At 41.8% G+C, this 14,229-nt stretch overlaps 1 protein-coding gene across 1 annotated transcript in view; it reads left to right on the forward strand.

Annotated features, from left to right (window-relative positions):
- Positions 1–9,367: 9,367 nt before the first annotated feature.
- Positions 9,368–14,229, forward strand: part of rhobtb1 (Rho related BTB domain containing 1) — a gene marked incomplete at both ends in the record, with an annotated part of 52,161 nt that continues 47,299 nt past the window's right edge. The window contains one exon of the mRNA XM_080747014.1: positions 9,368–9,547. Coding sequence (XP_080603140.1) covers positions 9,368–9,547 — 180 coding nt within the window. The remainder of the gene's footprint in view (positions 9,548–14,229) is intronic.

Below are 14,229 nucleotides of genomic sequence, written 5' to 3' on the forward strand. Positions count from 1 at the left end.
AAAAATAGCAGATCTACAAGCTCACAGCGCAAGGCGTTGTAGATCGGCTATTTTTGACAGATCGGCTATTTTTGGCAAATAGCTTTGGTGTAGAGGAGAAAAAGAGCAGACTAAATACAGAGTGAAAGGTCAAGTTTATTAAGTATTCAAGTGGTTAAATATCTGAAAATACAAATTGACATGAATCCAAAATACACTGATAATTGTGCTGTCAAACGATGAAACTATATGGAATCTATGAACAGGTTGCGGGGGTCCCTGCTTCATCCTTCTCTCAACTAGGGGGTCCTTGGTCTGAAAACGTTGAAGACCCTTTGCCTATATAATTCTCAGCAGTGGCATTACAGTCATAATGATGCTCTTTGTGAAAGAATGTGAAACTACTTGACTTTATAGCATCATTATCACCACACAATACTGCCCCACAAAGCCTGCATTGTGCAGTAACTATACGAACACAATTGTGTCTGAAAAATGGGTTTAAAAGTGTTTCAACTGGTCAGCCAAATGAGAAATAACCCTAGGCATATAAGTGATGTTAAGCTGTTTGAATCTGTTCTTGAGGTAACTGTTTATCCCCCAATATCATGAAGGCTAATTTGACCAATTAGCCCTATTCACGACCCGCCCACTCAGCATCCCCCGGGTGCTGAAGTCACGTTTTGAAGGGGAAAATCCTACTATAAGCCTATAGAGTTAACACAGAAATCGCAAATTTAATGCAATTTCCGAATAGTAAAGTATAAAATACGGCTAGCATGATCAAGAACACATGATAGTAAAAGGCACAAAGCATTATAATTTACTTTACCATTCGAAATAATGATTTGTTGGCTCTAAGTCCAGCTATTTCTGTTATAGTTTCCCCTTCTAAATTGATGTCAGCACCCGGGGGATGCTGAGAAATTTGCTGGGTGGGCGGGTCGTGAATAGGGCTAATTGGGATACACAAATTAGTCAGTGTGTCCAAAAAAAATCACACTCGTGTGAACTGAGCGGTGGTGTGTGTGTGTGTGTGTGTGTGTGTGTGTGTGTGTGTGTGTGTGTGTGTGTGTGTGTGTGTGTGTGTGTGTGTGTGTGTGTGTGTGTGTGTGTGTGTGTGTGTGTGTGTGTGCCCCCTGTGTGTGTTTGTGTGTGAGTGTGCCTGGCCTATGCCTGGCCTATCCTGAACAACAGCGCCCCTCCCTTAACATGTGTGGTCAGAAAAGGTTACTGCAGGCTACATACCCGGAGACAGACAGACAGACAGACAGACAAACAGACAAACAGACAGACAGACCCACACACACGGCCACGTATAGGAGCGTTGTGACCACCGCTCAAAAATGTAGTTACTGCACTCTGGCTTTGTTGGGCAGAATAGTATAGCCATAGTTCCATGTATGGTGAAAAGGTTATTATGCATTAATACTAGCATGACAACCAAACTCACTATTGTGTCAGTGTTACTTTATACATTTAAAATCGCAGTGTTACTTTATACATTTGTAACTCCATTCATGGATTTGGATTTTACAGTGAAGTATTTGGGATATTCGGCTTCGATGAGTTGCAAACAAATGAATTATTTTCATAGATGTATTCAGTGTTTAATTTAAAATGTTATGTTGCATTTGTATGTGTGCATGGGTCTGTGCACAAGTGTGTGTCTATGGGGTCCACATGCTTACTAGGGGTGGGCAATATAATCGATATCGCAATAGTTTATTTGCCAATACTGTATCGATACTTCAGGCAGTGGTATCGCGATACTTATAAAAAATAAAAATAAAATTCCCATGCATAGGAACCAATGGTAGAAGTCCGGTCCTGACACTCCGCTGCCTCTAGATGTCGCTATACTAGTAGCTACTTCCCCTTCCCACGGTTCAGTGAGTGAGGTCTCTTGAGAAAATGGCTGCGAACAACGAAGACAACAACATTAGAGCAGCGCCTTCAGCTTTTAAAGCTGATATATCGCAATAGTATCGTATCGCAAAGATTCGCAATTTATCGTGATACTATTGCATCGTGACCCAAGTATCGTGATATGTATTGCATTGTGAGATTCTTGCCAATATTCACCCCTAATGCTTAACACATGGTGTGCCTCTGTTATTTTAATAGCATCACTAAAACTGTCATTAACCCTGCCTGACCTCCCTATTTTGAAAAAGAAAAAAAAAAAAGAATTCACACAAAATTCAATAGATGTTTAAATCGTCTACAGGTTCGCAACACCTTGCATCGTGTGAGCTTGTAGATCAGCTATTTTCTTTATTTGCTGTAAAACAAAACATTATCTAGAGCAGGGGTCTTCAACAGGGGGTCTTCAGAGTTACTACAGGGGGTCCTCCAAATCTTTGTGTGATAGAAAGGAAAAAAGAAAATCTCCTTTTTAACCAGATTCTGAGAACTTTAACCAAAAATAGCAGATCTAGCGCGAGGCGTTGTGAGCTTGTAGATTGGCTATTTTCGGCAAAGAGGTTTGGTATAGTAGTATTGACAGCTCAAGTGGTTAAGTATCTGAAAACAAATTGACATGAATCCAAAATACACCAGTAAGACTCCCTAATCTGGAGATAAGCGACCGTCAGGTTGCATAAAAAAACTTTGGACAGATCCATGTTGATGACATGACTGTAGAGATACTGTGTACCGCTTTGTGTGATTTTAGGCCAAAATCTGTAGGAGCAGTGTCCAAAAATGTATTTTGCAAAAACACTTGCTGTCAAACAATGAAACGATATGGTTGTGGGGGTCCCTGCTTCATCTCTCTCTCAACTGAGGGGTCCTTGGCCTGAAAACATTGAAGACCCCTGATCTAGGGGATGAGTGGTTGAAGTAGATGAAGTGGCATAGAATCCATTGAAATTGTTACACTTATATACTCTCACACACTTCAAAATATGTGAGCACCTTTTCCACCTCTAGTGCTGCACAATATTAGTTTAGCTAAAGGCAAGATATGGGCAATATATCGCCCTGGGCAATTTCGGCCATATATCGTTGCCCATGTCGCCCATTTGTTGCCTTTTGCTACAGTTAGAATATCAAATAACAAGTGTGGGAACTGGGAACCTAATAGCACTTAAAATCAAGAGTGATATTGACTTGTTATTAACTCATTGGCCGCCTCCCCCGATAGTCACGAGAAAATTCCAATGTCGCTCCCCGCCAGGCCCGATAGTCCCGAGAATTTGCTTTTATATAATGTAATGTTTAATTACATTATTCTGCAGCCCGTGAAAAAGTTTGAGCTTTCAGTCATATAACGAACCAAAGATATCACTCATCACAGTAAGTGTGTTTGAAAACAAGAGTGTAATAACGTATAAATCTCAATAGAAATGAATAAAACTCCCAATAAACCACAGTGAATGCATTTAGCGTGGCAGAGCGCAGCCCGCAGAGTGCAATCAGCGGCACACTGGCCACACGCATGTAAAGGGATGTGGGGCAGGGATGTGCAGAGAATATTTAGAGAGGCAGGGGCTGACATTTCTAAAGGGGCCTTTTGGTGGACAATTCTATTGAATGCAGCCCTCAGGGGCAGGGGCTCAAGCCCCCTTTGATGTCTATGTGTGTACATGCCTGGTGAAGGGGCTGGCAGAAGCGACAACGGAGCAGCTGGATCTGAGACCATTTTGCACAAATCAAACAAAATCCAGTAAAATGTTCACTTGGAAAGCCATGACCTGCCTCATTGGCCAACAACACACAGCTTCATCATAACCCCCAAAGTCTCGACAACAAAATATTATGTCCCAGGCAGCCAGACAACAACGAAGATCAGAAGATCAGATCAGCAGGAGCGTCACAAGGGAAAAGTGGGACGAGTCTGAGTTACTAGGGCCCAAGGTGGAAGGGGCTTCATTATTTTATACTTTTGCTATTGAAAAATAGCAGATCTACAAGCTTGCAGCGCGACACTCGGTGCCATGCTGTGAGCTTGTATATATCTATTTTTTAAATCCCCCTATGTAGAAAATTCATGGGGGGCCCGCAGTGAATCCTTGTACCCAGGGCCCAGCACCGACACCCAGTTGGAACAGATCCTCAGCCCACTACAAACACACGTATAGAAAGCCTGGTGAGGCGAGGTTACAAACAACACAATCACCTACTGGACAAGATGCAGCGCCGTCGGCCGGTCCAGTCGACCACCAACCGATCTTCAAGCCCTGCTACGGGAGTGGAGAGGAGAAAATATCCCCCCCCCCCCGGCGGAGTCCTCAATCAGGCGACCATTGTCTGAAGAAAAGCAACGTGTCGCGTCCATATAACTTCCATCGGTATGTAACAAAACTGGTGAAAATAGCAGATCTGCAAGCACACAACGCCTAGCCTGATGGGAGGAGGAGTTCTAGGTGTATTATATTCCAGTTCTCAGGAAAGGGTCGCGTCCAAACTCCCAGCGGTGTAACAAAAAAAAGGAGTGAAAATAGCAGATCTACAACGCGTCGCGACGAGTGGAATCCAACGAGGAAGAAATGCAAACACGGCGATCGTCATTGTCAGTAAGTTTACTGTTGTTGTTTACATCCAAGCCTAAACTACTTTTCTTCCTCCTCACTTGGCTGATGCTGCAGCGTGCGTGCACGCGCAATCGCGCATGTGCGCGTGTTTGAGGCGCGCCGCGCAACGGCGCAAGTGCTTGCAGCCTGAAGGAAGGAAACGCGCCTGGAGAAATATCACCACTGGCCGTGTGTGATCGCTGCAGTCTGTTCCGTTCTAAAGCCCGCCTACTGTATCCGGTTATGTAACACTCACATGCATGCAAGAAACGTTTCCGCATCCGGTATAGACCCAGGCCGGATCAGCAACAAGCAGAGTAACTTGATTCCTATCAGTTCTCTACGAGGCCACTGAGCAGGGGCGTCAATTGGGTATGGCAGGGGTATGCAGCTGCCATACCTTGGCTACAGGGGGAAATAATAAAAATGTACTTTTCATCGTGCCTGTTGCTAAGGTATGGCAACATGACTGGTGTCTAGTCATGTTGCCATACCTTACCTTTTTCTGAACTGACGCCACTGCCACTGAGGCCAGCCAGCAGTTTGCGCACATCAACAGAGCATGAGAGCGATTCAATTCAAAGGAACGTTATTGGCATGAGAAAACATAGGCTACGTTTACATCGCCAAAGCAAGTGCCACAAATAAATAAAACAGTTGAATATGGGGAACATATTTACAGTTATACACATAGGCTTTGCCTTATATAAAGTTATAAGTTATAAGTGTGTGTGTGTGTGTGTGTGTGTGTGTGTGTGTGTGTGTGTGTGTGTGTGTGTGTGTCAAAATGTGATCTGTGCAAAATAAAACACTTGAATGTGAATAAAAGGTAAAAAGCTTATTTCTATTTGTGTGAAGTCAGTATGACGCCCTAAGGGCAAGAGGTGACCTATTACAGCCCTATTACACTATTCCAGTTATTGCCCTATTACACAATTACACTTATTACACTAGTAAACTTATCTGATAAGTGCCTGACGCCATAAATACAAATATCAACTGAATTATCCACTTGAAAAGCGATCGATCACAAAAAGGTCAATATCTCCAGTTTTATCAATTAGAGCTGGATTTTGGTCAAAAATGGCTATTTTGAGATGGCTGCAACTATAGAAAAAAAAGCTTTTTATTTTATTTTTTTATTTTTTGGTGAGACTAGAGGTTGTCTTCTTTCTTTTCAGGTACTGTAAGACATGGTCGAAAAAACACAGAATTTAGGAAAAATGTCAATATAAAAAAAATATATAAATTTTTTTATTAAACAAAATGGCAGGAGAGCCATACAGTCAATGTTAAAATGGCGGCCAATGTGTTAATATTATGCAGTTTCTTTTAATAATGCTTAGTTTTCAATAGTCTGGGATCACTTCACTTTTCGGGGTTGTAACCGGTCTAGAGCGGAAACCACAACACGTCATGTTGTAGTACTCAAAGGACTACAATTTGGCTGGAACTCTTAAAATATGCCAATTGAATATGAAATGTGTATGGTAATATTGTATATCGTATCGATATCGAAATATTTGGCATAAATAGCGAGATATGGAATTGCCTTCAGCAATTATCTCTGCACGCCTCTGTTGAGGCCCGTTAGTTACCACACCGGGGGAGCCGGCCTGTGACCTTCACTACAAGTCTGTGTGATTGCATTGCACTGTACAACAACCAGATATGAGATGTTGGCACGTGTGTGGATGGCCTTCCCTGTCCTGAAAATACAGAGCAAACATTTACAAACGTAACCTCACAGGTTTGTGTTGAGCAAAGAGGTGCCGGGCAAAGGTTGTCTTTAGTCATCTGAAATGTATTATTTTTAGTCTAGTTTTATTCGACCGAATATCACACGATTATAGACAACTAAATCGACAGTTGATTTTGTCAACAAAAAAATATTTTAGCGGGCCTTGATGGCGTCGGAATGGCTGATTTTACACATTTGTTGCACTCTGAAAATAGCAGACGCGTTGTGAGCTTGTAGATCCGCTGTTTTCAGAGCGCATCCCCTGAGTGCAACCAAACATAAAATGACTTGTCTTTTAGTTCTATACGGAAACTCTTCTCCACTCCCTCCCTAACATTTTAGTCTTGTTTTTATTTGTTGTCGAAATTGTCTGCATATTTAGTCTTGGTTTTAGTCATCATAGCTTAGTTTTTACTTCATTTGTATTAGTTTTCGTCAGCGGAAAAAGGTAGTCGACGAAATCAACACCATATAGCGCTGCGGAGATGAACTGGGAGTGTTCCTTGTTTTTCAGCAGATTGATAATGTATAGGAGATATCCACCTTAATAATGTGTCATCAGATATCTATATATGTTATTGGAGACTTGTAGTAACAGGAAAGATAATAGGTCTCCATTAATAGCTTCCCGGGAAGAGGCTATTTGAGGGAAGCAGTTAAATCAATAAGCGGAAAAGAAAGAACCGATGCTCGTGATTATGTCTCAGGTGGTTAAACACACATACTGTACACGCACGTGCGCTCGCACGACAGGCACACACACACACGCACGCACGCACGCACACACACAGAGTTGATGTTGATGTTGTTGATGCTCCAGCCATGGTGGAAAGAGGGTTGGTAATTAATTATAAGGGAATTCATGGAATTCATATAATGTTGTTCAAAAGGTTGTCTTTGCACATTTTTACCAGTGAGATGTGGGTTTCAGGATTATCTACTGTCCCAATTGTACAGTCAAATTAAAGTAGTTTTAAATGACATTAAAAGGAAAGTGTTATGTTTAAGTCGCTGAAACAGAAGACGACCCCATAGTTTACGTGGTATAAATCATGGTTCTCAAACATTTTCCTGTCAAGGACCCCCAACTCATTTAAAATGATTTGGCTCTTTTTTTTTGTTGCTTAGATTGAGTAAAGAATTCTACAACTGTCTACAGCAGTGGTTATTAACCTGTGGGTCGGACCCCCAGGGGGTTCCCCAAATTATTTTGGGGGGTCCACTCCCCAGATGATTAACTTTATGCAACACTGTTTTCTCACTCAACAGTAAACAAACCAACATAAAGTATGGAGGGTATCTGCACATTTCTAAAGTGACAATTTAAGGACATTTTAATACCTCTAAAAAGATTAAATATTGGTAATTGTCAAATATTAGAAGCAGAAATTGTGAAAATAGCCGATCTACATGCTTGCACAATAGAACCGTGATATACCAAATCTAATGCGTCAACTCTTAGTGCTCCTCAGGTGGGGGGGTCTCCAGGGGGTCCCCAGTTAAAATATGATTATTTTGGGGGTGGCAAAAATGGGCAAACATAGCAAAAATAGCAGACCTACAAACTCAATGCGTGGCATCACAACGTTTTCAGTCTGCTGTTTTAGCTATTTTTTTCCTCACTTTGCTGGGGACCCCCTGGAACCACTTCAAGGACCCCTGAGGGTCCCCAGACCACACTTAGAGAACCACATGGTATAAATGATCATTCACTGGTTGTCTCCCATACCTCGTGGGTACTTAAGTTTCAAGACTTAAGTTTTGCTTTGGTGTCTTTTGTTTCTGTATTATCTGATATTACTGCAAACTAAAACTAGACCAGGTCAACCTGGTTGTGCCAGACCCCCTGTCTGTCATCATCATTTATGACATCATGCCTTTTGTAGGCATGTCATCATCATGTCATCATCATATATACCCTTTATATAGAAAACCCGGACAGACAGACCGACATTTGCTTATGTAGGCCTACCCATTTCATGGGTCTGGCAAAGATGCAATGCTGGGAAATTGTGGTTTCCTATTTATAGTCTGGATATAAAATGTCATGTGAAGCTTGACCAATCCTCAAGCTACCCGCCACTCCTCCATTGAACTCAATGGACTTTTGGGTGGCATAGCTCAGGGGTAGAGAAACCGTTATTAGAGCACGAAGGGTTCCCAGTTCGAATCCGGGCTCCCCCTGAGTTAATGTCGAAGAGTCCTTGAGCAAGATTCTGAACCCCTAGTTGCTCCCGGTGAGTAGGTTGGTGCCTTGCATGGTTTCCTCCGCCACCGGTGTATGAATGTGTGCGTGAATGGGTGAATGTAATGCACAATCTATGTAAAGCGCCTTGGATAAAAGCGCTATATAAATGCACCATTTACCATTTTAGGGGTTTGCTCTATAAAGCAGGGGTCTTCAACAGGGGTTCCGGGACCCCTAGGGGGTCCTCAGAGTTACTACAGGGGGTCCTCGAAATCTTTGAGTGATAGAAACCTTTTTTCTCCTTTTTATAATAACCACTTGAAACCTAGTGTCCATATGCTGACAACTTTAACCAAAAATAGCATATCTACAAGCTCACAACGCCTCGCACTTTCCGGCAAAGAGCTTTGGTGTAGAATGGAAAAAGAGCAGACTAAGTACTGAGTGAAAGGTCAAGTTTATTAAGTATTGACGGTTCAAGTGGTTAAATATCTGAAAACACAAATTGACATGAATCCAAAATACGCTGATGATTGTGCAGTCAAGCGACTGGACATCTGCCTTGACGATAACGCACCGCACCCGTTATTGGACACTGATGAAAGCCAATCGTACATACCCGTTCAAAGAAAACATTGGGATGGATTTATCATCGGACAGCCATCCATCATGGTGATTGATTTCAAGTGTTTGTTGTCATTTAAGTCACTGGGTTTATTGCCTCTAAACAGCGTGAGCTATTAGGAGAGTACAACTGTCCCCTTAATGGACCGGAGCTGGTGGACAAAATGCCAACAAATGGATAAGGTCTAAACGTCTACAAATGCAGCCATTAATAGGGAAATGGTTTATGAAAATGGTTTACAGTTTGCAATATAATATTACCAAATGAAAACATCTCTTTCTCTTCTTTGGTTACCCCCAGGCGGCTGGACTACAGCTATGGACTACGAGCGGCCTAATGTGGAGACTATTAAGTGTGTGGTCGTCGGAGACAACGCCGTGGGGAAGACCAGGTTGATCTGCGCCAGGGCTTGCAACACCACCCTTACCCAGTACCAGCTCCTGGCTACGCATGTACCCACTGTCTGGGCCATAGACCAGTACAGAGTCTGCCAAGAGGTAGGCCTACCAACTAGGGCTGTCACAATTATTACATAATCGTCTAATCGTGATTATTTGACATTATCGCAATTATTTTGTCATAATCGTCATAATCGTGAATGTTGAAAAATGTCCAAAATAGTGGAAATAGCAGATCTACAAGCTCACAACGCGTCACGTTGTGAGCTTGTAGAAAAATAGCAGATGTACAAGCTCACAACGCGTCGCATCGCGACGCGTTGTGAGCTTGTAGATCGGCTATTTCCACTATCAAAGTTATTTTTTAAGTAGTAAGTTGTCAAATATGTCAGTAATTTCTTTGTATATTTAGGTTATGTGTCATATCTACCATGTGCCACTTCAAAGCCTACAAGCCAAACAGAAATGTAATTATCAATGACAAAAACAATTAAATCGTTAATCGCCAATTATTTGAGTGACAATTAATCGTCATGTAAAATGTCATATCATGACAGCCCTACTACCAACTACCAACAGAGGCACAGTTTCAGGCCATGTTTAGATGACAACAGTCTCTAGAGACTTGTGCTTACATTTTTGCTCTGTAAAGAGCTTTGAGCTGCATTTCATGTCATGAAAGGTGCTATACAAATACAGTTGTATTATTATTATCTGAACGGAAGGCATATCTGACATTTCATTTTCAGTCAGAGAAAACCAAAGAAGAAGCAGCCAATTAAGTCCCACTTCTACAATAGTGAAAATAGTGGAAAAGTGAAAAAGAGAAAATTTTTTTGGGAATGTTCGCCTATAATGACATTCCCAGAATACAGTGGCACGTGCCACATAGACATCAAACTGGGGGCTTGAGCCCCTGCCCTTTTATCCGTCTCTAAAGTGCCCTCTCCAGACCATGAATGCAGTTTTTACTGTGGTGAATGAAATGCAAATCTCCATGCCATACCTGAAGGTGGCATTCAAGTGAATTGCCTTGTCCAAACTCTATTGAATGCAGCATCTTATGTTGAAAGAATTGCCATCTGTGTAGAAATCCATGCCTTTACGCCACATCTCCAGTATTGACTTTATGCTTAGTTTAGTGTGGTATCACACACCGAAAATAGCAGACCACCAAGCTCACAATGCGTCGTGCTGCGACACGTTGTGAGCTTGGAGGTCTACTATTTTCAATATTTCCACCAAAAGGCCCCCATTCTCTGCACATCCCTGGTGAAAGTGGTTGATAAATCAATGGTTGCTTTCAATAAAAAGCATAGGCTATCTAAATTATAACACGTGCCACATGTAGATGGACAGGCAACGATTGCGATGAAATCAGATTAATCTGCAAAAACATTTCAGAGTTGGGGACAACATGCACAAAAATAACTGACCTAGTGTTCACCCCTATAGTGAACACTAGGGGGTGGACATTGCCATCCCCTGATGCCCCAAACGACGCCCCTGACTACGAACAAACCACAGATAAAGAGAGTGTGGGTGGATTGAGAGTCATGCCTGTGTACCAGTGATTGTCTCAACCCAAGACCCTCAGTTAGATATGCTTTACGGCACAAACTGCTATTTGATACAATTATTTATACATGTTGTCTCTCTGGAACAGGGACCCCAATCTACACTATAAAATCCTCTGTGAATTTCACTCTGAGGGCCCTATGGGGCTTTTAAGCCGTGACATCCTTTTGTAGTCAGACCTCCAAGCAGATTTATTATCAATATCTGTCCCTCGCTATTTCAACAGATCCGAGACAAAAATAACGACTAAAGTATAATTCTACCACTTTCCTTTCAACAACAAAGAGAAGAAAAATTAGTAAATAGTCAAAATTGTAAAAAGATTCACGGGTTTTGGGGCCAGTTGGCCCCAAAAGTTCTCCTCTGCCTACAAAATGATGTCAGACTTAACAGCCCCATAGAGGGTATGCACGTCCACACTGGGACCCGCCCCCCTAATCTAGACTGAGTGGCAAAACATTGAGCAGCATGGAGCATATTGGAGTTTGGAAGTGCTAGTTGCAAATCACTCAACGGCCCTGCATACCACCTGCTTCTAATTTGCACATAATGCAGGAGCAGCAGGATGTGTGTTGTGTTGTTGAAAACGAGTGCTTCCAAACTCTGGCACTTGGAAAAATAAAAACCTGCACAGAATGTCTTGACAGAAAGTAGCTCATAACATGCCTATGGTGGATTTTTATGAAACAATAACTTTGCAGATAGAAAGAGGATAATTCAAGCTTTCAGTACAGCCGCTGTTGGTGAGTTTAACTTTGTTTAATACAATCAGATAGGACTTTTCTGTTTGGATGTATGGGCTGTCAATGGCAGGAATTAGTTTTTTGCCACTCAGTAGGCGTGTTCCCACATAACTTCCAGCAACAGTGATGTCACGCGCATACCCTCTATTGTCGTCCATGCTAAACCCTAAACCCCTAAACTTCTTTGCCCTTTTTTTACCATTTTGAGAAAAAATAAAATTGAAATAGTTAAAATAGCTGATCTACAAGCTCACGACGTGTCGATGTAGATCATAGGCTGTTTGAAGTATTTAAAAAATGTTTTTCAAAATAGTTAAAAAGGCAAATAAGTTTAGGAGTTTAGGGTTTAGCATGGACGAAAAGGGGACTGCCCATAAGTCCGAAATCTCATTAGTCCTACATCGCATTAGTCCGAATTTAGTTGGGGTTAGGTTTTAGGGTTAGGTTTAGGCATAGTTTTACTGAGGTTAGGGTTTGGGTTAGGTTTAGGCATAGTTTTACTGAAGTTAGGGTTAGGTTTAGGTAGGGGTGTAACGATATAGTAACTGTATCTTTTAACTTAAAAAATCGAAGTATATCGAAATGAAAACAGCTAAAATCGAATCGTATCGTTTTATTTTGTATCGAATCGGCAGTGCAAAGAATCGATTGTATCGATACTACATTGTATTTAGTATTTTTAAGAAGAAAAAAATAAAAGGAGGGGTTTAATTACTTTTCCTTTCCATATAGCTACACTGGTCTATCGATAAATGTGTGTAATCTCTGGGTTCATATCAAGGTGCAGGTTTGTCAATATAAAATGTCCATGTATTTGGCAGATAATCACTGTGCTTACTTATTTATATCCATAATAATACATGTTTCCCTTAAAAACCTGCACTATCCACACCTTTCACACAGATTTAATTTCTTTGCTAAATAGTTACTATATCGATTTTAAATCATTGAATCGAATCGTATCGTATCGCCATGAAAGAACCAATATCGTCCATGTATCGTATCGTCAACCATGTATCGTGATATGTATCGAATCGCTATTAAATTGTATCGTTACACCCCTAGGTTTAGGCATAGTATTTTTCACCAGGTTAACATCACCAGATTCTGACTAATGGGATGTAGGAACAATGGGATTTTGGCACCAGACGGAAATAGGGCCCGAGAGTGTACAATTGGAACCAAATTGACCCGTGCACTCATTTGTACACTCTCTGCGTTAGACCCAAAAGGGTCTATTTGGCTCCTAACTATCAATCATTTAGCTGGGGGCCCCCTGGAACCCCCTCAAGCATCCCTGAGGGTCCCCGGATCCCACTTTGAGAACCCTTGCTGTATACTGTAGATTAGAAAGATCAAAATGATGCACGGACATTTCCGACAATCAATTCAGACAAACACTGCCACGAGGTAAGAACAAAATGAGAGGGCCAGGAGGAAAGCACAGGCAGATGGAAGGACAGGTGCATTATGGGTCTGTGAATGTGACTGGCCAGACATGTGTCCACACAGCCTGAGCCCTGAACTCATTAAACCCTGCAGATGTGAAACAAGGAGAGGGTGGAAGACGGATGGGCGGCTGGACAGATAAGTGCAGATGGCTGCGTGGAGGCGATATGGTCACTCCTGGCACAAACATCTACGTCCGGTGTTAAGCAGTTGTTTTCTTTCTGTGCCTGAGGCAGCAAGTCAAAATATCAAGGCACACCTGTATTCTTACAGGTGTGCAGATAGCAGATGCTACGAGTTCCCAAACTTTTTTTTTCTCAGGGCACCCCATACATATTTTTTTTAATCCGAGGCACCCCTACATTATAATTTTCACTCCCAGCGCCTTATTATTTATAGCATATCGTCGTTGTCGGGTGGAAACCTTGTATGTCCAAACCCATTCGTTTTGTATTTATCATATATAAAATGTACTAAACTAGTGAAAACAGCAGATCGACAAGCACACAACGCCTCGCGATATGTGAGGCGTTGTGTGCTTGTAGATCGGCTGTTTTCGCTAGTTTTGTGCGACAGTCTTGTATGATGAAGCAGGGCTTTGCTTTACCAAAAGACGTACACACTGAAACTTGGAGATACAAGGTTTCTGCCTGACAGTGATGATATCTTAGTGATTATGTTGCGAGGAAAACGTTGAGATAATAGCCATTTTGGTTAGAACTGACTGAAAATAACTTTACTGTACTTCAAGTTTAAAATGATACTAAATATTTTTTCATGTGCCCAAATAAATTCCAAATATTATCAAATTATCTCGCTGCACCCCTGGACTGCTGTCACGGTACCCCAGGGTGCCCCGTCACCCACTTTGAAAACCCCTGGTTTATAACATACTGATATAACATATCCTGCCTTGCCTTAAACTTGACCTATAAAGACTTTGGAGATTTAGAGTGTCCTTGAGCAAGACTGCTATCCTGACAAGTAGGTTGGCGCCCTCCGTGGCTGATC

Source organism: Nannobrachium achirus (assembly GCF_963921795.1).
Source record: "Nannobrachium achirus genome assembly, chromosome: 18".
Taxonomy (NCBI): Eukaryota; Metazoa; Chordata; class Actinopteri; order Myctophiformes; family Myctophidae; genus Nannobrachium; species Nannobrachium achirus.